This window comes from Micromys minutus, assembly GCF_963924665.1.
Source record: "Micromys minutus genome assembly, chromosome: 26".
NCBI lineage: Eukaryota > Metazoa > Chordata > Mammalia > Rodentia > Muridae > Micromys > Micromys minutus.
Window position 1 is genome coordinate 22,595,355 of NC_137961.1, and position 25,448 is coordinate 22,620,802.

The window sequence follows — 25,448 nt, forward strand, 5'->3', positions numbered from 1 at the left end:
CACACCACCAGTTAGACCAGCACCATTTGTAGAAGATGCTTTCTTTTTTACATTATATAGTTTTGACTTTTTTGTCAAAAGCCAAATATCCGAAGGTGTGTAGGTTTATTTTTGGGCCTTTAAATCTATTCCATTGATCAACTGTCTGTTTCTGTACCAATACTCTGCAGTTTTTATTACTTCTCCTCTAGTACAGCTTGAGGTCAAGGATTGTGATTCCTTCAGAAGTTCTTTTATTATCAGGATTCTTTTAGCTATCCTGGGTTTTGTGTTATTCCCTATGAAGTTGAGAATTGTTCTTTTAATATCTGTAAAAAGTGTGTTGGAATTTTGGTGGAAATTGTATTGTGTCTGTAGATTGCATTCAGTGAGATGGCCACGTCTACTATGTTAATCCTACTGAACCATGATCAATCGTGGGAGATATTTCCATATTCTGGTGTCTCCTTCAATTTCATTCTTTAGGGGCTTAAAATTTTGTCATACAGATTTTCACTTGTTTGGTTACTTACACCAAGACATTTTGTATTATTTGTGGCTATTGTGAAAGGTGCTGTTTCCCTAATTTCTTTCTTAGCCTGTTTATCCTTTGTATAAAGGAGGGCTAATGATTTTTTTTTTTTTTTTAGTTAAGTTTGTGTTCCATCACTATAGAATTTTTGGGTCACTTCTGAACACTGTTGTTTCATCTACAAATAGCTATACCTTGACTTATTTCTTTCTAATGTGTATCCCTTGGATCTCCCTTAGTTGTCTTTTTGTCTTATTGCTCTATCTAGAACTTCAAGTTTATATTGAGCCACTTTGCAGAAGGTGTTTATCAGCTATAAGAGTCCCCTTCATGTTAAAAGCCCTGAAGAGATCAAGGATTCAAGGCACATACATAAACACAATAAAAGCAATATGCAGCAAGCCAATAGCTAACAGCAAATTTAATGGAGAGAAACTTGAAGCAATCCCACTAAAATCGGGGACAAGACAAGGGTGCCCACTCTCTTCCTATCTATTCAATATAGTACTGGAAGTTTTAGCTAGAGTGATAAGACAACAAAAGGAGATTAAGGGGATGCAAATTGGTAAGGAAGACGTCAAGATATCACTATTTCCAGATGGCATGAGGAAATACATAAGTGACCCCCACAATTCTACCAGAGAACTCTTAAAGCTGACAAACAAGTTCAGCCAAATTAACTCAAAGAAACCAGTAGCCATCCTTCTGGTGATTCTTATGCACATGAAACTCTAATAAGTATAGTGTGCCTGCCTTTCAAATTGCATCAGAAGATGTAACCTGGGCAAGCAATACCTGAAACTGTGGTACTGATATACAAGAGAAAGATTAAAGCTGCAGAAAAAGACTTGTGCCTTAAGCTCTGAGTAACTTAAAGATGCAAGGAAGGAAGAGAGAAACAAAGTAAGGGAACCTCAAACAAAATAGCCAAGTATTCAAAAATCTATAATATGGTTCATGCCAGCAACTGTGCCTCAAATTAACCATCATTGTTTGCTCCTGAATTTTATCTTTTGATATAATGCACAACCCCTGATATGTTCTAAGTCTCTAATCATCACATGCCTCCATGGACTAAAACTCATTGTGGAATACATATTGCCCTCAATTCCTACATCAATGAAACCCAACACTGATGAAGGACAGTACATAAGATGTTCAGCTGAATACACTACAAATCCTTGGGCCCTCAAAAGCACTTAATAATGTTTAGCTTTGTCCTTGTATCCTGGCTAACACCCTTGTTAAACTCTCCACCTAACCTCTGATAAGCCATGCTTGACAGCCTTCAAAAACTGAATATTGCTGCTTGCTGCACATGAACATGAAAAGAGAATATCTAGGTATCAAGACCATAGGAAAATATGTGGAGAGCCATTGAAGAACAAGAGCCTCTGAAAGACGGACATAAAGGAACTTTCTGTATAGCTCTTTGCAAATACTTTGAAGAAGTGGCAGATTCTAGTACCTCTAAAAGTGTAAATTGAGGAAGCCATCACAATGTAAGGTATTTGAGATGTACTTTTTAAAAAAAAATCAAGAGGCTTTTTTCCCCATAAGCAGAAAAGACTCCACAGCTACTAGAATGAATGAGCAAAGTTTTAGCGAGACCCGGCTTTCCTCCTATAATAAACTCACAGTCAAAGCAAATTTACAACCACTTGCTTCTCTCTATGTGAGAGGAAGAGCCAAGCAATATATCTTTTTTTGTGCTGAGACCTTAGAGATCAGCTTTTAACCTAGAGTGGGTTTTTATGGCTGAGTTATAAACATCCGAGAACTAAACCTGACAGTTCCTTAAGGACTGTCACAGCGGTGGACAATGCTTCAGTAATTTCAGCACATTTCAACTTCTGCTGAATTCTGTGCCTTGAGCATAGTATGATTTGATTTTATCTGTCTAAACAACACAAAGGGAGGAACAGAGGCTGGAGCTGTATGGCGAGTTGAGCCTACAGAGGTAACCACCCTGGCTTTTCTGTGAAAGGTACTTTAGCAGAGAGACTCTCAAAACCCGAGTAGCCATTCCGCAGGATAATTGCTCATCTCTCGTTCCACTTCCCTTGCATCTGTGCTGGGATTATAGTTGCTTTAAAATGTCAACTATCATTTTCACAGTAATTTATAAGCATATGAAGATTGTGTGCAGTCACCTGCATTATGAGACCAAAGCCTCACAAAAATCTCACACTATTGGTCTAATGGGCCTTATTATTGTCAGTGAAATGATCTCATTTCCAACCGTTTATTAGGACCTGATGTCGGTGTGTTAAAATCAAGCAATCAGGGCAATAGACAGGGATATTGTGTAAGGACAAGCAATTCAGATGGAATTCCTCTCCTGGGTGTGAATGACCATATTTATGGTTTTAGATGCGTGATGTAATTGCGGCAGCAACAGCCAATCAGAACAACTTCAACGTCTGCATGGACCATATCATTGCCTACATGAACAAATACTCTATTCCTCAGAGTGTGCAGTATCGAGTTCGGACTTGGCTAGAATACACGTGGAATTCTCAAAGAATCTTAGGTGAGTATGTCCAATGATTGCTCATATTCCTGTAAATTTTATCCCATAATAACAACTATGTAAGATAAAGATAAGATCTTTGGATTTGAACAACAGGTTGAAAAACAAATGATCTCTCCAGCATTAATTTAACATGAATAAATGTTTCTTAAATGTAATTGCCATATCCACAGGCAATTCTTACAAAAAAAATGGTAAATTTTACTCAGTGCCTACCAGATGCTACAAATTACAATTTCATACACACACGCTCATGCACACACAAACACACACACACACACACACACACACACACCACAAACACACAAGGAAATGTGTACAATCAGGCAACACACATATACACATACACATACAGGTACACACATTCTACAACAGACACACACCTGGACACATGCATGACACATACATGCAACACATAGATATACACATACATGCATGTCACACACATCACACACAAACACACACACATCACACACACACACACACACACACACACACATACACACATACAAATTGGAGAAATTAGGTTTCAATGACCCCTTTTCAGTGGCAAAGAAACAACTGAGGCTCCAACTGCACAATTTGGACTCATCACTGGAACTGAGCTTTGAATTTGTTATCCAGACTCTTGCTCTGCCCGTCACAGCTCCTCTCCTCAGGATCACAGTGTGCAGAGAAAGCTTAAACTCTCAGGCCATCTTCACTACACAGCATGGTTTGCAGTTAGTTCTAAGAGACCATTATTTATCAATACTGTCTGCTCTGCAACACCAGTATGTGAGCTAAAATAATAATAATTTTTACTGAAGCATAAAAACTAAGTTATGGCCTAGTTGACAATAAATACAATGTTTAGGGTTTTTTTTCTGTAAAACATAAGAATTAACATTACTAAGAAGTCAACAAAAAGCTACTTCCTTTAGTGAAAAAAAAGATTTTTAAGTCACAATTTTTCCTAAGAGAAAATAAAGTGTCTACTGGTTCTGGTTATAGGCCTTTCCTTCATCAGTCTGCCACTGGTAAGGAACTACAACCCCCAGAATGCTCAGAGTCCACAGCCCTCCTTTATACATCTACAGCTATTCATGACAGCAATTCTAGGAGCAAGGAAACTATAAGGAGAGGCTCCTGATAGCAGCTCCAGGCACTGACCTCTGAAGGAAGAAACTGTTTAATTTTCTTTTATTTTACTTTATTTTATGTGTGAGGCCCTGCATGCATTTATGTACAGTGTGTATATGCCTGGTGCCTGCACTGGCCAAAAAGTGGCTGCAGATCCCCTGCAAATGGAGTTACTGATGGTTGTGGGCCAACATATGGGTACTGGAAACTGAACTTAAGTCCTCTGCAAGAGCAGCAAGTGCATTTTATGACTGAATCACCTTTCTAGTCCCCAAATTACATTTCTATATGAACGATGGCTGTATTTATGAGCTATGCTGGAGTCAAATTAGTAATAGAGCATAACAATGTTTCTTATTTACTTAAGTAGATGTTAGCATACATATAAAATAAAACTGAATATAATGGCATGTGGATGAAATCCCAGCATTTTGAATACAGAGGCAAGTGAGTCTGTAAGTGGAAGGCTAGCTGGTCCACATTTTAAGTTCCAAACCCCACAGGACTATATAGTGAGACTCTGTCTCAGTGGTTGATAATAAATTTTGAGACAGACAAACATAAATATATATATATATATATATATATATATATATATATATATATATATATATAGAGAGAGAGAGAGAGAGAGAGAGAGAGAGAGAGAGAGAGAGAGAGAGAGAGATCTAGATAATGCAACTTCATGAATCCCGAACCCCGAGTATACTTGATAGTAAGAACAGGCAATTTTGTTTGAGAAATACTTTTGTCAGTCTGCTGGTCCGTCATTTAATCCACATATAAAAAAAATATGTAATGTATTCAGGTTCATTACTGAGTTAATAAACAACTAAATAACAATAATTTCAATGTACTCACTTAGCACATTTCTTCATTAGATTATATTCCCAGATGAGATACCTACTAATTATGCTTAACCCAGCAAGTCACAGCCCCTCTGAGTTTAAATTCTTTTATTCTTCTTCTACCTGCAAAGTAGAAACCAATTCCTGGTCCTAGGATTGTTATAAAGATCAGATGATGAGCATGACAGATCTCCGCACGCCTTCAAACACCCCACCATCCACCATTTGCCATCCATAAGCCAACGGGCAAGCAGATACAAGACCTAGATCATTTTTCCATCTTAGCCTCTTCACTACCCTCTGACTCACAGGCATTAAATTGAATATTTTAAAACTTCTAAAAATGCTGCTCTGGAATATTCAGCTTGCCGTTTATAGTTGAAATACTTCTTTGTTCTCATGAGCAAAAGAACATCATGATGTATGAAGGGCCAGTTTTGTCATTGTCTGTGATTCTAGCAATAGAGAGGACCCAGCGGAAAAAAAAAGAATTGCTATAAGGCCAACCTGGGCTCCACTGCAAGACTGTATCTTTCCAAACAAGAAAGGGACACATCTGAAACCCCAGTGTATTGGAAGTAAAGGAAGATCACTAGAATTTAATGGTGAACCAGCCTAGACAAAGAGTTCCAAGGCCAGTGAACCTCAGTCTCAAAGCTCAGGGTGAAGAATAACCACACACAGCACATTCACACATATGAACTAAACACATACATGCACACGAGCACATGCACACATACACACATGCACACAGCCTTGATGGTAGGTATATAGATCTATATTTAGGATAAAGACACTGATTCTTTTAAGATATATTTGTTTATAAAACATTTGCATGTTGTTCATTTTCAACTATTTTCTACTTACTCTTTTGGTGAATTGTTTGACTAATTGTTCTACTTTGGAGCCTGATATATTTATTTTTACATAGATGAGTCCCACTTGCTTGAGAACCTCCCAACAACAATGCAGTTGTCTATCGCCATCGACATCAACTTCAGTATCATCGACAAAGTGGAGCTATTCAAGGCAAGTGCTTTTATATTTAATAGAAAGATACAATGTCAATTTCCCCAAAACAATCTAAGTCCTTGCTTTATATGGAATTGGTGAGTTTTTTTGTTGTCTTTCCATTTTTATTATATTTTATTAATTTATTTGTTTTGCATGTACACATGGACAATTTAGAAAAATGCACATGTGCTAAGGTATGCATGCGGTTATCAGAGGGGGATTTATGTCAGTGGGTGGAGCTGAGGTTAACAGACATGACAGCAGGTACCTTTAACTGCTGAGCCATCTCACAAGCCCTGCCTGGTGTTTGAACAAAGTCAAAATAACCTGGACAATTTACAAGAATCAAAAATATTATGGGTCCCTGCTCAACAGACAATTTGCTCTTTAGAAACTCCTCTTTTCTAATTAGTGTCAAGGAAGAGAAGTTATTCAGACAAGTTCTTCAGACTCTTCTTGCATAAATTTAAATTTAGTTAAGCTCCACCGTTCTGTCTTTGCTAACAAGAGCATCACCTTCCAGTATGAACGTGAGCTGGCAAAGTATGATGCAAGTTCCCAGATCAGCTCTGCATTGACCTACTCATGTAACTATTACTAATGCTGTAGGTGCAGTTTTATTTCTTTAAGGAAAAATCTTTCAATATAGCATTGCTCTGCCTAGAATCTACAATAATAAAAATAAACCAACTTTATTATGGTTCAGATGATGGAATTACCACCAAATATTACACTAAAATTAAATTCCTATATTAAGAGACTTGGGGCTAGTGACTGACTATCACTCTTCTTCCATCTAAAACTCTAGGGAGGCAGGGAAGTTTATTCACTCCAGACAGAGCAATGGTGGCAAACTAATTCTGCTCAAGTACAGCAATGAGTGTATAAGATTTATAATAATAAATGTATAATCAGGAATTACCTTCAGAAGCATGGGTAACTCAAAGGCATGGCAGAAAAGCCCACCCCAGCAACAGTGATGACTCACAAAAGCTGTATTTCTGAAACTCTCTGCTCAACTGTGAAGCAGCTCCCCTTCCCGGGGAACTACTTACTGCTTATGTAACCTTACAGACAGCCCTTTGAAGCCAGCAACTCTCTGAGCTTCCTGGGTCTTAAAAGTTCTGTGAGTCTCATAAGTTTCATTACTGTCTTATGAGTATACTCCTCTCTCGAGGAAAGACTGTCTGAATTCAGAGGAAAGAGCTACACATCTCCTGACTATGAATGCACAAACAGACTAAGATGTGTTAGTTTGGGAATGATAAAACTACTGCATGGAGATGCTATGTAAACAATTTGTTCTCTACATCTTCTGTTCCTAGGAGAGGTTTATGTTAAAACAATAATTTAGACCTCTCCATATACTGATGCCATAGCAACCATGTGAATACTGAGTCCCAGCAAAGACTGAAAATCCATGAAGAAGCACATGACTTGAAATACATAATTACCAGAAGCTGTGTGGTGGATTGTTAGGCAAAGTTCCTCCAAATCCTGTGCCAACCAATGGCTGACTCCATATGTTACCAGAAGCAGATCACTATCCAAGAACTCTTGATTGTGTTCTGGTCTCGATTTCCACCAGGATTTTGAGAAAAGTATAAAAGATATGATATTCATGTTGCTAGATGACGTAAAGCAGAAAAAAATAATCTTAATTGTGCTGATTGTAAATTATGAATGTTTAAATTAAACACCTTATACAGTTACTAAACCCAAATTAACAGCAAGAAGTAGGAAAGTAAAATAGTTCAATGTTTAGAAGAATGCTAGTTCTTTAAGAATTCCTTTTAGACCTAGGATCTTTACTGACTTCAAACTCTAAAAATCACAGTTATAGAGGAGACTTCTCTAAATGTTTACCTAATATAGGTTTTGCTGATTAGGTAAGCTACATGAAGTCTAACATACCATGTCATGAGTAATAAGGTTTGAGAGTGACACTGAATTTGAATATTTTTTTCAGTTAACTGTGAGAACTGGGATGGAGTAATAGGCCAACTGACAAGACAGAAATCTGTTCAACAATTGCTTCTAGAGAAATAGGAATGGAGATATCAAAACGGAATGTGTCTGTTAGGACAGAGTACTCAGCACAGTTTCTGCCACAGAGCAGATGTGAGATCTCTCTCCCTCCCCCACAGTATTTAAGCAGTTAACTGCTATAGGGAAGAAGCCTACTTAGAGCTGATATACTTGATCCCATGCAGTGACTCACGTAGTGCTCCCCTAAGACAGTTAAATTCTGCACCTGAGATCCATATGTCCTCCCTAGACTCCTCCTTTTTACCAAACCTCTCTGCAACTACATATGATACCTTGGCTATCATTTAATTAATGGCTAATATCTACGTATAAGTGAGAACATACCATGTATGTCTTTCTGGGTCTGGGTTATCTCATTCGGGATGTTGTTCTCTAGTTCCATCCATTTGGTGCAAATTTCATGAAGTTATTATTTTTTTAAACAGCAAAGTAATACTTCACTGTGTAAATGTTCCTCAGTTTGTTTATCCATTTTTCTCTTAAGAGACAGCTAAGTTATTTTGTTCCTAGCTATTATGAATTAAGCTGAAAAGAACACAGTTGAGGAAGTGTCCTTATGGTAAAATGGAGCATCCTTTGGATATATGTCCAAGAGTAGTAATGCCTGGGTTTTGAGGTAAATCAATTCCCAATTGCAAAAGGAATGTGATACTGATTTCCATAATTGTCATACATGTTTGCATTCCCATCAGTAGTGGAAGGATGTTCTTTTTGCTCCAAATCTTTGCCAGCATGAGATGTTACTTGTGTTATCAATCCTTACCATTCTGACAAGAGTAAATGGAATCTCAAAGTAGTTTTCCTTTTCATTTCCCTGGTGGCTAAGGTTGTTGAACATTCCTTTAAGTGTTTCTAAGTCATTTGAGATTTCTTTATGAAGATTAGATCTGTATCCCATTTCATAATCAAATTATTTAGCTTTTTGATATCTACCACTTAAGTTCTTTATATATTTTATATATTAGATGTCTATCAGATGTGGAATTGGTAAAAATCTTCTCCCATTCTGGTTTGTCCAATTGATAGTGTCCTTTGACTTACAGAAGCTTCTCAGTTTCGTAATGTCTCATTTACTAAATGTTGATTTTAGGGCCTATGCCAACAATGTCCTCTTCAAAAGTTACTCTTATGCCAATGGGTTAAAGGTTATTCCCCACTTTCTCTTCTATCAAGCTCAGTATATCTGGATTTATATTTAGGTCTTTGATCCACATGGGCTAGAGTTTTGTGAAAGGTGATAAATATGGATCTATTTGCTTTCTTCAACATGCAGGCATCCAGTTAGACCAGAACTATTGTTAAAGATACTGTTTTATTCCAGTGTGTTTTTCTGGTTATTTTTAAAAATCAGTTATTAGATAACCATAGGTATGTAGATTTATGTCCTGGGTCTTCAAGATTGGTTTCATTAATCAATGTGTCTGGTCTGTTTTTATGCCAAAACCATGCAATTTTTATGACTATATTTCTGGATACAACTTGAAATCAGGGATGGTAATGTTATTTTCTTTTCTGGGTTGTTTTAACTATTCTGGTTTTTGTTGTTGTTGTTGTTGTTTATTTGTTTGTTTGTTTGTTTTATCTTATAAGGTTGACAATTCCCTTAATGAGGTCTGTAAAGCATTATGTTGGGATTTTGTTGGAGATTGCATTGAATCTGTAGGTTGGTTTTGGTAGAATAATGATTTTTACTATGTTAAGCCCACTGATCCAGGAGCATGAGAGATACTTCCATCTTCTGATATCTTCTTCAATTGCTTTCTTCAATGACATAAAGGTTTTATTATATAATTATTTAAATTGCTCCATTGGAGTTATGCCGAGACATTTTATATTACTGATGCTGTATAAAAAAGTGTTGTTACTGATATTTTCCTCCATCTGTTTGTCATTTGTATATTAAAAGGCTTCTAATTTTTTTAATTAATCTTGAATTCAACCACTTTGTTAAAAGTGTTTATCAGCTACAGGACTTCCCTGGCAAAAAATTTTGGGTCACTTATGTATACTATCATATCATCTACAAATAATGATGCTTTGGCTTCTTTCTTTCAATTTGCATCCTCATTGGTCTCCTTCAGTTGATATATTGCTTGCACTAATACTTAAAGTACTACATTGAATAGATATGGAATATATAACTTTGTTTTCCTAATTATAGTAAAATTGCTTTTATTTTTTCTTTACTTAATTTGCTGTTGGCTATAGGTTCACTGTAAATTGCCCTTATTATATTTAGTATGTTTTTATATCCCAAATTTCTACAGGACATTTTTTATGAAAATGTAATGAATTTTGTCAAAGGCCTTTTTTACATGAGAACATTATGTTTTTTTTTCCTTTGTATGGTGGGATACATTTATTGATTTCTGTATGTTAAACCATTCCTGAATATCTTTGATGAAGCTTAATAATGGTAATGATCTTTTTCATATATTCTTGAATTCAGTTTGCAAGTATTTTATTGAGTATTTTTGCATTTATGTCCATAAGGCAAATTGGTCTGTAATTCTCTTTGCTGAGTCTTTATGGTGCTTGTGATATCAGGGTGATAGTGGCCTTATAAAAGAAGTTTGTCAATGTTCCTTCTGTTTCTATTTTGTGAAATCATTTGAGAAGTGAGCTGTTAATTTTTCTTTGAAATTTTGGTAGTATTCTCCACTAAAACTGGGCTTTCTGCTGCTGCTGAGTTTCCATGAGTTTGCAAGCTTTCTGTTGACCCTGCTGTTGTTGGTAAACAGATTTACGATTTACTCTGTCATGGTCTGATAGAATGCAGAACAGTATTTCAATTGTCTTGTATCTGCTGAGACTTGCTCTGTGTTTGAGCATGTGGTCAGTTTTGGAGATGAGGTGCTCAGGAGAAGGTATATTCTTTTGTGTTTGGAAGAGACATTCTATGAATATCTGTTAGGTTCACTTGGTTTAAAATATCTGTTAAATCTCTGGATGACCTATCTATTGGTGAAAGTGAGATACTGAAGTCTCCCTGCTATCTGTGTGTCAGGGTCTGTATGTGATTTAAACCATAGTAGTGCTTCTTTTATAAACTTGGTTGTGCTTATGTTTGGGGCATTGATGTTAAGAATTGAAATTCTTCTAGAGAGATTTTTTTTCAATGAGTATGTAGTGTTCTTTCCTATCTCTTTGGAATAGTTTTAGTTTAAAGTCTATTTTGTTAAGTATGAAAATGGCTACACCAGCTTGCTTCTTGGGTCCATCTGCTTGGCATATCTTTTTCTAACCCTTAATCTGAGATAAAGTCTATCTTTGATGTTAAAGGATATTTTTAAAATGTAGCAGAAGGAGGAATAGTGTTTTCTAATGAATTCTGTTAGTCTGACATTTTATTGGATGTTGAGAGATATTAATGACCAATGATTGTTGATTCCTAATATGTGGTTGTTTGTGGTGATGGTGGTGCTGATGTTATTGGTGTGTGTGTGTGTGTGTGTGTATGTGAGTGTTTCCCTTCTTTTGGTTTTGCTTGTAAGTTTATTCATTTCCTGTGTTTCCATGAGAATAGGTACCATCTTGAGGTTGGGGTTTTCCTTCCAGTTCCTTCTGTGGGGCTGGATTTATAGATAGTTATTGTTTACATTTTATTTTTATCATGAAATATGATAAAAAAATTTCTCCATGTATGGTGGTCAAAGGTTTTGCTGGATCTAGTAGTCAGTGCTGGCATCTGTGTTTTCTTAAACTATATAGCACATCTGCCCAGGTCCTTCTGTCATTTAGAATCTCCACTGAGAAGTTATGTGTAATTCCAACAGGTCTACCTATATATGCTACTTGATCCTTTTCCTTTATAGCTTTTAACATTCTTTCTTCTTTGTCGTGTTTTGTGTTTTGGTTATTATGTGGTTGAAGGGATTTTTCTTTTCTGGTCCAATCTATTTGCTATCTATCTCCTCCTTTTATCTTTATAGGCATCTCTTTCTTTAGGTTAGGAAACATTTTTTCTGTGGTCTTGCTGAAAACCTTTTCTGGGCCTTTGATCTGGGATTCTTCTCCTTCCTCTATATCTATTATTTTTAGATTTGGTCTTTTGATACTGCCCCAAATTTCATAAATGCTTTGTGTCAGGAATATTGTAGACTTACCATTTTCCTTGACTGATGTACCCATTTCTTCTCTTGTAACTTCAGAGCCTAAGGTTTACCTTGCATGCTTTATATTCTGTTGGTGAAGCTTGCCTCTGTAGTTCTTGTTTGAGTTCCTGAATCTTTCATTTCCAGAATCCCCTCAGTTTGTGATTTCTTTATTGCTTCAGGTCTTGAACAATTTTTATTCATTTCCTTCAACTGCTTGTTTGTATCTTTTTTTTTTTTTTTACTTTATTTAAGGTATTTGTTCTTTTTCTCCAATAGTTTGTTTGTGCTTTCCTGGATTTCTTTAAGGTTTTAAATTCATTTTCTCTTTAAGGATTTCTATTTTCTTCATTTAATTAGCTTTAAGGTCTTTTTCTTGTGCTTGGGCTATGTTGGAATAGTTAGGACCTGCTCTGGTAAGATAGCTGAGGTCTAGTGGGCACACGTTGTCCTGGCTGTTGCTGAGTGTATTTTTATGCTGCCTTCCTGACATCTGAGTTTGATTCAGGGATGCTGATTCCTGCATTTGACTTGGTTGGGTGAGTGTTTTGTGCCTTGGTTTCTGTTTCTTCTCTGGATTTTCATAGAGGGTGATGGTTTGTTGCCTGTTTTTTTGCCCTGTTCAGCTGGTGTACACACAGGGAATGGTGATGGAGATGAGATTCAGCCACACATTGGGGGAGGAGTGTTAGGAGGTGATGGTCTGTGGGATCCACAGAGAATATGAGACATGGAGGTGGGAGGCTACAGCTGGTGATCTTCTCTTGCATTAGGTGTAGGTGAAGAGACACCAAAGAGGACTGTGAGCAGCCTGCCTGGTTTTCTGGCAGATGTGGTCTGTTGCACTAATACACTTTGAAAGAAAGCTTAGTAGGCACTATCTCTGTTTTATGAGGCAGTAAATAACGTGGCCAACTGGGGTAATGCCCAGAACTTGAAGCAGTGCATCAGTGTTTAAGTGCAGATTCTTTATATCACAGGCTGAATTCAACCACTGTGGGATGGTACATTTTGGTTTTCTGCCAACCTTATCCTAGTAATTGATAGGACAATGAGTGTACCAGTCTGCCTTCTGCCGCTGAGATAGTCAACTTAAAAGGCATCCGTGTGCTTTCTCTCCCATGGTGTGGCTGTTTGGCACTGTTGCTCTGCACTTCTGTCAGCCAGTACAATACAGGATGGTGGGCGGGAACACTTGGGAGAGAGGATGCTCACCTTGTGGGCGCTAGACAACAGAGTCAGAGCTTGGGTCACAATATTCCCTTCAAGGACACATCCTAAATAATCGAATCTCCTTCCATTAAGCCCTAATTACTCTATGGTCCAGCAACTTGGATCTCTCTGGCATACTGTTATCTGGGGACCAGCTTTTAATGTGTGAGCCTTTAAATGCATTTCCAATCCAAACAGTAGCAGGAGGGATCTAGGAGAAGTTTCCTGAGAGGGCAAGCATTTAAGTGATTCTTTCTCAGCATTCTCCTGCTTAGATGGAGTGTACCGGTCAGAGACAAAGGCCTACACACACTTATAATAAGTCAATGCATACCTGTTATAGCAGAATGTAGGAGGTAAAAGCAGAAGGATCCGGAGTTAAGACCAGCCTCAGCTACACAGTGAGTTCTATACTATTCTAATGAATAAGACCCTGTCTCAAAAATAAATTAAACAAATAGACAGATACCAAAATGCTATGTACTTTTTCCCTCTCAAAGGAGGTAGACAAAAATTAAGCTCACAGGTGTTTCTAAAACTTTGCTTTATTCAATCCATGTTAGCCAATAAGGTTTGCTACAGTGACAGGAAACTATTGGTTTTAATACAACTTAATGATGAATCGCCCACATTTTTCTATTACAATGGCTCCTTGAAGATTCTTTGTTATTTCAAGCCCAAAAATGATTATTAAGCTTATCAAGAGTGATTCATTTTCATTGTTTTGTGTAATTAATATTTCGTCTTTTGTAATGACTTATTATTCTTATTTTGACTTTTTAAATGCATATATTTTTATTAAATTAAGCTAGGGAAATGGCACCTTGACTTGGCCGTGAAATTACGAGAAATGGAATGAAATTTAACAAAAGGTCTGCCATGCCACCTAGTGGCTAGCATTAGAATCTCATGCCTAAAGAAAGAAGATGACTGAGAGACCTCGGGACACCAAAACTGAAATCTGAGTGTCTGCTATGTCCAATCAAAGGAAATATAATATGTCTGAGCATTTCCTTCTCTGGAAAATGTGCAGAGTCCAGCCCGTGCAGAAGACTGAACTGTGACACATGACTCACTTATGACTAAAGGCTTCTCAAAAGTGTGGCTTCCTCTGTAGGAAGTGACTGGAGGAGTCATTTGCATGTGAGTGACAGTCACACCAGGAATAGAATGGGAAAAGCAAAGTGATAACCACACTCACACTGAGATCCCAGCAGGAGGGGCCAGCCAGTTCAGCGATGCCTTCCAGTGTTGCCTCACCAGGGCCTGAAGTCTGAGTGCTACAGTACACCTATGTCACATTGCCACCACCTCTGTGATTCCAGCAGGAGTGTCAGTCATGAGGTGCTGTGACTATGCTTTTCTCAAAGCCTTTGAGCAGTCAGCTTTTAACTTTGATGAATCCCACTGTTTCTGAGTGTGGCAGAAGCTAGCCAGTAGGGGGTACCTCCCATGGGGTTAGCTGTACTCTGATTGTCTGCTCATTAGGGTCCCCTAGGGTGAATAGATTCTAAATAAATAGATGCGAGCTTGGAGTGTGTGCATGCCCATTGTTTGTACTTAGGAGTCACTTAAATTCGCAGTGAAATATAAATCACTGATAATATCTTAAGGTCTCTTTCAAAGAAAACGTACAAAAAAGGTAGGTGGGGAGCCTAGAAGTAAAAATGGATAAATCCCATGAAGCTAAAAAAATGTATAGGTACCAAAGATAAATTTTGTCAGCTTCACAATTGTGTTCCACATTTGTAGATATTTAAGGGGAAAAAAAATGAGTTTCCTGGAACCAACACCCATCAATTCGGTTATATTTTGAATAAAAATGGAATTTCCCACAGCTCAATTCAGATCTCCAGAATCTTTACACAAGCATTTAATACAATTTTAGGCAGCACAGGATTTCTCATCATGTAAAGCGAAACCAATTCTACCTGTTTTATTTCATACATCAGCCTGTAATCATTGAGGGTCTAGCATGTCCAGAGTCCTGGTAAGAACAGAGTGGATGTAGAGACACATTAACCTAAGAGTGCTCAGGAGGGGACACCATCTGTATGAGTGACCCATGAAGGAGTGAAGAGGCTTCCTGAACGTCTACACCTTTGTCTACATTAACTCCTAGCCTCATAGAAAATGTCATATAAGTGCTATGTATTTTACAACAGTCCTGTTTATGTCTCACTAATCACTCTATTCTCACTGTATTACAGAAAAGGAGGAAAGTCCTGCATGCTTGCTATGGGCAACTCAGATCCTACATAATGCTAGAGTTGGATATGCCTATATCCCTAGGAGAGCTGTCTCTCTGAAGTGTGAGATGTGGCTGTCTAGCAGGCAGGTTGGTTTAGTTCCTCTGACCCATGTCCAGGCCAATGTGAAAAGGAGGCAGGTGGTCTCGGACTCTGCCAGGTAACATTGATTGCCAAATTTAACCAGTACAGCCATGCTGGAAATCTGTGGATCAAGAAAATGGGAAACAAATCATATGACTCTGTGTTAGGGTGAATTACATGGTAGCAACATTCATGATCCCCATAAGACCTTCTGCTTCCTGGAGATGCTTCAAGAAACTCTAGGAGACATGATTTGGATAACAAAAAAAAAAAAAAAAAAAAATTCAAAAAGATGATCAAGAGGACTGAAAGAAGCTGTAGAGAAAGTCAGGTTGCCTACACTTTTCCCCTATCATACATGAAATAGAAAATGCCTGCCACACAGCCTTTTCTTCTACCACTCCCCCCAAAAAAAGATTTTAAAAACATTAGATGCTTTTTTAAAAGTTACCACATGTGCTTGTTACTTGTTTCGTCAAACTGACACAAACTAGAGTCATCTGAGAAGACAGAACCATAATGAAGAAGATGTCCTGTGAGAGCCTAATTATTGATATGACAGGGTCCAGCACGCTGGGGACAGTAGCACCCCTGATGTAATGTTTTAAATAAGAATAGTTCCCATAGGCTCAGGTGTTTGAGGGCTTAGCCATCAGCGAGTGGCACTGTTTGAAAGGATCTGGGGGTGTGGCCTTATTGAAGGAGGTGTGTGACTGGAAGTGTACTTTGAGGTTTCAAAAGCGCTCTCTCTCTCTCTCTCTCTCTCTCTCTCTCTCTCTCTCTCTCTCTCTCTCTCTTTCTCTCTCTCTCTGCCAAGAAATTAGTTTGTATCTCAAACTATAAGCAAGCATCCCAATTAGATCATTTCTTTTATATGAGTTGTTTGATCATGGTGTCTCTTTGTATATGGGTAGGTGGTCCTAGCTGGTATAAAACAGCAAACCATGGTGAGCAAGTCAGTAAGTAGTATTCCTCTATAATCTCTGCTTCAGTTCCTGCCCTGAATCCTGTCCTGCTTCAGCTACTGACTTGGCTTTCCTTAGTTATGGACTATGATTATAATGAGTAAGTCAAATGAACCCTTTCCTTCCTACCATGCTTTTGCTCCTGGTCTTCATCACAGAAATGGAAAACAAAGTAGGACCCTATAACACTGCACAGCAGTAGAATTATGATTCCCCTTGCAAACTTGGGTTCAGTGGAGACTGACTCAGAAGCACCTTAACCTTGTGATATTGACTGCCAGGTTCCCTGAATATTGGACTTAGACCCCAGAGGCCTTACTCCACATACTATTCAATAATACACTGAAATAAGCCAACACATAAATCCACTGCAAGGCAGATGAAATTGTAAGGCATTAAATAAGTGAGCAGCACCTTGAGTTACACAGTAAAGAAATCACACTAAATTATAAATGTATAATACAAAAATAATAAAGCTTTGTGAATTAAAAGGTCACATGAAGCATCCTCCTGATTCCTCTGTCTTCTAAGTCCATGAAAATGATCTTGATATATCAGTGGTATTTCTTATAGCCTTTGGAAATACTTTGATACTAACATTAAATTATCAATAAATGGGGCTGGAGAAATGGCTGTGGTTAAGACCACTGACTGTTCTTCCAGAGGTCCTGAGTTCAAATCGCAGCAACCACATGGTGGCTCACAACCATCTCTAATGGGGTTTGATGACCTCTTCTGATGTATCTGGAAACACCTACAGTGTACTCACATGAATACAATAAATAAATCTTTCAAAAAAATTATCAATAAGTGAAAACAAGAATACACATACTGGCAAATATCTGTTTTGACACCTAGAGGGGTAAGAATAAATGTCCTTGATAAGCTATCTATGCCATTATTTCAAGAGTTTTTTAAAAAATCTGTGGATAGTAGTTTTTTTTAAAACTACTTTATAAATTCCTTTGCTATTGAAAATAGAGGAATTTTGGCACTTTGTCATTGGTAAGGAAAGGCATCTGTGAGAAAGTAGGGAAAACATTAGAACATATAGGCACAGGAGAAAACTTCCTGAACAAAACAACAATGGCTCATGCTCTAAGGTCAAAGATTAACCAATGGGACTTAATGAGATTGCAAAGTTTCTGTAAGGCTAAGGACACTGTCAAGAAAACAAAACGGCAGCCAGCAGAGTGGGAGATCTTTACCAACCCCACATCTGATAGAGGTCTAACATCCAAGGTATACAAAGAACTCAAGAAGCTAGACACCAGAGAATCAAACAACCCTATTAAAAATGGGGTACAGAGCTAAACAAAAAGTTCTCAATTGAGGAATATCGAATGGCTGAGAAGCATCTAAGGAAGTGCTCAACATCATTACCCATCAGGGAAACGCAAATCAAAACAACCCTGAGATTCCACCTCACACCAGTCAGATTGGCCAAGATCAAAAATTCAGATGACAGCAGATGCTGGCGAGGATGTGGAGAAAGAGGAACACTTCTCCACTGTTGGTGGGGTTGTAAACTGGTACAAACACTCTGGAAATCAGTCTGGCGATTCCTCAGAAAATTGGACATAGTGCTACCTGAAGACCCAGTTATTCCACTTCTGGGCATATACCCCAGAGACGCTCCAACATACAACAAAGACACATGCACCACAGTGTTCATAGCAGCTCTATTTATAATAGCCAGAAGCTGGAAAGAACCCAAATGTCCTTCAGTAGATGAATGGATACAAAAATTGTGGTACATTTATACAATGGAGTACTATTCAGCTATCAGAAACAATGACCTTATGAAATTCTTAAGAAAATGGATGCATCTAGAGAATATCATCCTGAGTGAGATAACCCAGGCTCAAAAGAACAGACATAATATACAGTCACTGATAATTGGACACTAACACCAGAAAGCTCTGAACACCCCAGAAACAACTCACAGACTGTGTGAAGTTCAAGAAAAAGAAAAAACAGAAAAGAAAAGAAAAGAAAAAACCATTATGTTTACTCCTTACATACCAAGAAAACTTTGACTAATTCCAGGTTACATCCTGTTTTACATGTACTTTATGCTCATGGTAACTAGTAAGATCTTAATGCACACTATCAAACCTCATTTAAAAAAAAGCCAAGCAATGACAAAAATGTATTCATATACTTTTATGCAAAAATGCTTAAAATTTGTACATTTATCTTTGTTTTTTTAAATTAAAGTTCTTCAGTTAAAAAAAAAAAAAAGGAAAGGCATCTGTTTTATGGATACATAAAGCAACCACCTACAAGATACAAACGCATGTCTAATTTGGCCCATGGTCATACACAAAGATTTTGTACTCCTGCCCAAATTGCCAAATAACCTAAATAAAACTTAATTTGTGTACACATACAAAAGATCGAAGGTGGGGTGGCTTCACAGAAGAGTAACTTCTCTTTAAATTTCTTAAACTTGAAAACATCTAATGACTTTTATCAAAGAAAGTAACACAGGAAAAGGAAAAAAGTTAATCCAAGATGCTATTTCTTTGAATCATAAAATAATGAAATGGTTAAATATAATTGCCACAAAGCTACAAGACTAAAGTGTCATTCCAAGAAAACATGTGACAGAACTCTGGGTCTTGCAAGTTGTCTTCTGACCTCCATACTCCTATGAACACACACACACACACACACACACACACACACACACACACACATCATTAAATAAATTAAATTCATGTGGGGAAATAATTTTGAGGAGAAAAATAATGAGTAGCAGTTCTCAAACACATCATAAACTAGAATGACTGAGCCATGCAGGTATCATTTCTCTAAGCTGAAATCTAGAAGGGAAGGGTTCAATTCTAATCCACAGCAGCCAGACTCGGGGTACGTGACTATAAACAATCTCTCAGAGACATCATTGCTTGGTTGGTAATGTAAATCTAAATGTTTACTCTCTTTAGATTTTGTGTTGAGTGTGCATGATCTGATTCAGGTTGTGTTCAACCGTGTTAATAGAAAGCCATATTTCAAGTAGTCCAAATGTTCCTCTCTGGAAAAACCTAAGCAAGACCTTGTAAACTATTGATGTAAGGGCTGTGCCTTCCTGCTGAGTAGAGTATTAATTGTCTGCTTATCTATTTTAGGGCTTATCTCCTAGGTTGGTCTAACAGTTCCCCGTTGATTTCTTCTCCTTTATTAGTGCTTTTTGTCAGTGAGCTCTCCTGATGGCTAGAAGAGGAATAGTGAAACCTGTGTCTCCACACAGAGAGAAAGTCTTACTTTTATTAACATTTTAAATAAGAACACTTATTGAAATCCATGTGTTCTCACAGCCAGGTTCCTTCCTTTTTCCCCACTAAAATAAATACCTTTAAAATATCTTTACAGAGATCATTTTCTTTTCTTTTTTTTTTCTTACTGAACTTTTAATCCAGTTGGAGGGAGGAAGATAATGAAATCACACGTTCTCTTTGGTTGACAACATGTGATTTTGTAAGTCTCAGATGTAACCTGAAGTTCTGGCTGTGACCACACATGGAGGAAGGTTGGGAGAGAAGTCCGAAGACAGGGCTAAAGGCAAACCAGCATACACCTGTCTGGGCGATAAAGAGCCACTGAAGGAATTTAAGGAGTGGCCAGGAAGGTGGTGGGGTTGGGAGAGTGGGGATAAAGAGTTCTTGGGTGGGGAATGCTTATCCATGTTAAATGCCAACTGAAGGGAGAGGAATGACAGAACTTTGGAGAAACAATCTTGGGAGTTGAGCATCACTTGGTTGAGCTGCTGAACGCTGTCCTGGAGGCAGAAGCAATGTAGCATTCCACATCTCATTCCATCCCAGCCAACCGGTGCTGTCCTAGTCCTTCTCACTGTGCCTGGTCCTTAGTCAAAAGTTATGTCCCGCTTTTAAGCTTCTGTTCCTCCATCCTCCTCTTTTCCCCAATTTTCTCTCAGAGATCATTTTCTAATAATTTTATTTGTTATACAGGAATCATAAGAGATATTACTTTATATTTATTTTTTATGTTCTAATAGTATATTTAATACATTTCCATCTTGCTGTTGTGAAAATGACATAATTGTATATAAACATGTATGTAGTTTATTTCAACCCTTTTTTATATTCAAGCCTAAAAACACTTGATGTTTTATTTGCATTATTTTATCCACACTATGGTCTTGCCTTTCTATTCAATAATGAAAACATTATTTATCAACAGGGGAAATAGTCTGTGACCTTAAGCAGATGCCTAAAGTTCTATCACTAATGCCTTTTCCATGTTGTATAAGTATTGTAAGTTTTACACTTTGAGGTACAATAAAAGAATTACCATGGAGTTGTTTTCAACTTTTCATGGTTTTGTAGATTTAGAAAGTGTATTCTTAATATACCTCTCAGAAAACTCAGTGTTTTGTTTTGTTATTTCTTTTCTTGAGTGAAGAGCATTGCCCTGTTATTTAAAGGGAGAATCCTATGGCTTTTGGTTTGCAAGAGTAAGTTTCTGTTTCCACTAGTCTTACATTTTACACCACCATTAAGGAAAATGAAAACCAACTGAAAATAAGTATTTCAGGTCACCACTATCAGATAACTGAGATGGCTACTCATGACAAATGGGAAGGAAGCACATATATGTTGCAGTAAATATTAAAAACTAGATCAGGTTTAACTCTTTACCGGCCCTGAGGTCTCACTCAGGCCCAGTTTTAGTTCGGAGTCTGGCGCCCGGTCCGAGCTGCCAACATGGCCCAACTTGTCCCCGAAACTCCCTTCCCTTGGCGGTTTTTTACCACCTGTTTTCTGCCTCTGTCCCGGGGTATTTCTGTACCCCAAATGCCACACAAACACAATTCTACAGCCCGATAGCTTTTCATACAGGTTTATATGTTCACCTCTCAATCCAAAAATCCTCTACATAACAAGATTGAATCAAATAGACCGAGATACAAACTGCCCTTATCTTCATATAAGATGCCAGACCTATAAAATCCTTTATGTCCATAGCTTTTAAACAAATAAATATCACCTGGATCTAGCTGGTCCTTGGGAAGCTCCATGTTGCCAAGATCTTCCCCTTCCTTCATCCTCTCCTCTGACTTCCTCTGCCCTCTCCACCTCCCTCACCCTGCCCAGTCACTGGCTTTCCTTTATTTTACTAATTAAAATGGGAAGGTTCAGTTGGAGTGATGTGACTGGCCAGCCCTTCTTGGGGAAAGTGGAATTAACATTAAAATACTAACAGCTTCAAGACAACCTACACCTATACACTGACTAGGCTGGGGAAAAGAATGATTTAAGTTCTGAGCAAAACATAGCTAGATTAAGATTTCCTCTCACTGCTCAGAATGATATGTAGCTTTAAAACAAATGTTCATTTAAAAAAAAATCAAGTACTGACAAAAATATATTCATATAGTTTTATGCAAAAATGTTTTTTTAAAAAAAAGGTTCATTTCTACATTCAGTGTTTTCACGATATGTCATGATAGAACACAACCAACTACCAATGTAAAAAACTTATGAGTAAGGCTAACCTACTGTAGTGCCACACTGGTGTGGTTTCCTCAGATCTACCATTGTAGGATGTTTTCCTAAAGAGCAAGTACAAAACTCTGATTGGGAACCAGGGAAGAAATGTGGATATTCATTGTGTACATTTCATAGATGTGCCTTTATTCTGAAGGAAAGCTTAATGCCTAGGTATCCAATTATACTTGGGATGAAACCATTCTCATGGGGAATTTTTCTATAGAGATACCCTTGCAGCTCCTTACACACACACACACACACACACACACACACACACACATGCAAGCACTCACTTTCAAAGGGGGGAGGGAGGGAGGGTGAAGCATAGGAGAGACAGGAAGAGGGAGAGGACTACAGAGTACTGATGCACCCACACATACCTGGAAGGAAGTTAGCTTAAGGTCTAGTCACCTTATAAAACATAGAGAAGAACAAACAAAAGAGAACTTAAAGCAACGGGGGCAGCTGCTTTACTCACAAATCCCAAAGTGGAGGAAGAACAGCTACAGGACCAATGGCAGCCGCCCTGTCCTCCAGCTCTGATACGAAAAGAGTCATGGAGGAGGAAAGCCCATGAGCCACAGTGCCATCCAGAATGGTACCAGGAAGGTTTCTCACAGGAAGTTCTAACTGGTTGTTCTGTAGCAAGCAGCTCTGGGTTCCTTGCAGTCACATTTTAAATGAAAATCACAATCCAAGACCTTCTCCTGTCTCCCTATTATTGCCAAACCCAATCCCTCAAGATGTTCTCAACAAACTCATAGAAAAAAAAATTTCTAACCTAAGAAAGAGATGCCTATAAAAGTAAAGGAACTATACAGAACAACAAATAGATTTGACGAAAAAGAAAGTCCTATCACCATATAATAATCAAAACACAAAGCATACAGAAAAAATAAAGAATATTAAAAGCTGCAAAAAAAAAAAAAAAAAAAAAAAAAAAAAACACCAAGTAATATATAAAGGCAGACCTGTTAGTAATATGCCTGGGTTCTCAACGAAACCCTTCTATGTACAAAAGAAAAACAGACTGTGAAAGAAATCAGGGAAACAATACCCATCTTTCACAATAGCCTCAAATAATATAAAATATAAGCTATCTTGGGATAAAACTAACCAAGTAAGTAAAAGAGCTGTTAGACAATACCTCCAAATCACTGAAGAACGTAATTGAAAATGATCTCAGAAGATGGAAAGGTCTCCCATGCTCATGAATCAGTAGGATTAACATCCTAAAAATGGCCATCCTTTCTAAAGCAATCTACAGTTTCAATGACATCACCATTAAAATAACAACACAGTTCTTTATAAACATTCAAAGGATGATTCTCAACTTGATATGGAAAACAAAACAGAGTAGTCGAAAATATCTGAACATTAATTAAAAAAAAAAAAACCTGCTAATAGTATAAACATCCTTGGTTTTAAGTTGTATTTCAGATGTATAGTAACAAAAACTACATGCATCGGCATAAAAACAGTCAAGTGATTAATGGAATAAGGTAAAGTCCCTGACATAATCTATACTCACATGGTCACCTGATTTTTTTTTTATAGAGAAGCTAGAAATACACACTGCAAAAAAGCATCTTCAACAAGTTTATGAAGTATTAGTCCTCATCTAATGTATGATGAGCATGTAGAAGAATGTAAATAGTATCATATATTTTACCCTGAACAAAACTTAAGTCCAGGTGGATCAAAGACCTCAACATATAACTAGAGTCACTGGACCTGACAGAAGAGAAAGTGGTAAATAAATATGAACACATATCCCAGGAGATGACTTTTTGAACAAGAAACTGGTAGATGAGACCCTAAAATAAACAATGGACCTCATGAAACTGAAAAGCTTCCAAAATATATAAAGAACTCAAAAATCTAGATATCAAAAAAAAAGAAAGAAAACCAAGTAATCTAATTTAAAATGGGACTTAAAGATTTAAACAGAAAATTCTCATCACAGGAATCTCAAATGGCTTAGAAATACTTCTTTTTTGGATGCTCAAAATCCATCAGGAAAATGGAAATCAAAACTACTTTGAGATTTAAATTTATTGCTGTCAGAATGGTAAAGACCAATATCACAAGTGACAGCTCATGGTGATAAAGACGTGGAGCAAGGGAAACACTCCTTTGTTGCTGGTAGGAGTGCAAACCTATACAGCCACTATGGAAGTCAACATAGAATTACCTCAGAAAATTGGGAATCCATTTCCCTCAAGATACAGGTTTAGCACTCTTGGGCATATACCCAAAGGATGCTCCATCCACTGCCAAGATACTTGCTCACATGTTAATTGTGGCTTTATTTCTAATAACCAGAAACTAGAAATCCCTTTGATGCCCCTCAACAGATTAATGATAAAGAAAATGTACATTTACACAATGTGATATTATTCAGCTGTTTCAAAAAATAACTTTATGAAATTTGCAAGCAAATTGATAGAACTAGAAAAAAAAAAATCATCCCAAGTGAGATAACCCATACACTGAAAGACAAATATGGTATGTTTTCACTTATAAGTTCATATTAGCCACTAATTAAATGATAATTAGCGACAATCTGTAAATGCAGAGAGGTTAGGTAAAGGTGGGGGGGCTTATGGATATCCCTGGAAAGAGGAAATTAAATAGATCTTACACTGGGGATGGCTGGGAACAGAATTGGGAGATATCAGTCTGGGCAGGAAGGGAGATGAGATGGAGGGATAGAGTACAGCAAGATCTGGCTAGAGCTGGGAAGTATTTATGGAGTGGTGTGGATACAGTGGAGTGGAAACTTCCTGGACTATATGAAGGTGATCCTAATGAAGACTCCTAGAATAGGGATAAGTATCTCAATTGGCCATCTCTCGTAGTAAGGCCAGTTTTCATCTTCCCAGTGAAAGTCCTGGATTGCATTCAATTGAGTTGTTGACCAATGGGGTACCATAGAGAGTCCCCACCCCCCAAAATATTCAAGATGGTGTTAAAACAAATGGTTACTCTCCAAAAACTAACAGTGAGACCCCATTACCAAGGGCAACCCACACACAACTCATTGAATATAGAAACGTCAAGCTGGTGCCTCCATGGACCCTTCACCTCTAAGTTCTTGTCTCTTTGGTGCAGGAAGATACTGTGCACGCTACTAAAAGAGAAACCTAGACACAAACCCAACCACAAAAACGTGACCTACTATTTGTCCTGCCTGCAAAATGGGCAATGATGGCTCAGAACTTGAAGGAATAACCAACCAATGTCTG

At 37.6% G+C, this 25,448-nt stretch overlaps 1 protein-coding gene across 1 annotated transcript in view; it reads left to right on the forward strand.

Annotated features, from left to right (window-relative positions):
* CNGB3 (cyclic nucleotide gated channel subunit beta 3) overlaps nt 1-25,448 on the forward strand; it is a gene marked incomplete at both ends in the record, with an annotated part of 169,663 nt that overhangs the window by 109,864 nt on the left and 34,351 nt on the right. Inside the window, 2 exons of the mRNA XM_080938559.1 lie at nt 2,885-3,044; nt 5,946-6,043. Coding sequence (XP_080794685.1) covers nt 2,885-3,044; nt 5,946-6,043 — 258 coding nt within the window. The remainder of the gene's footprint in view (nt 1-2,884; nt 3,045-5,945; nt 6,044-25,448) is intronic.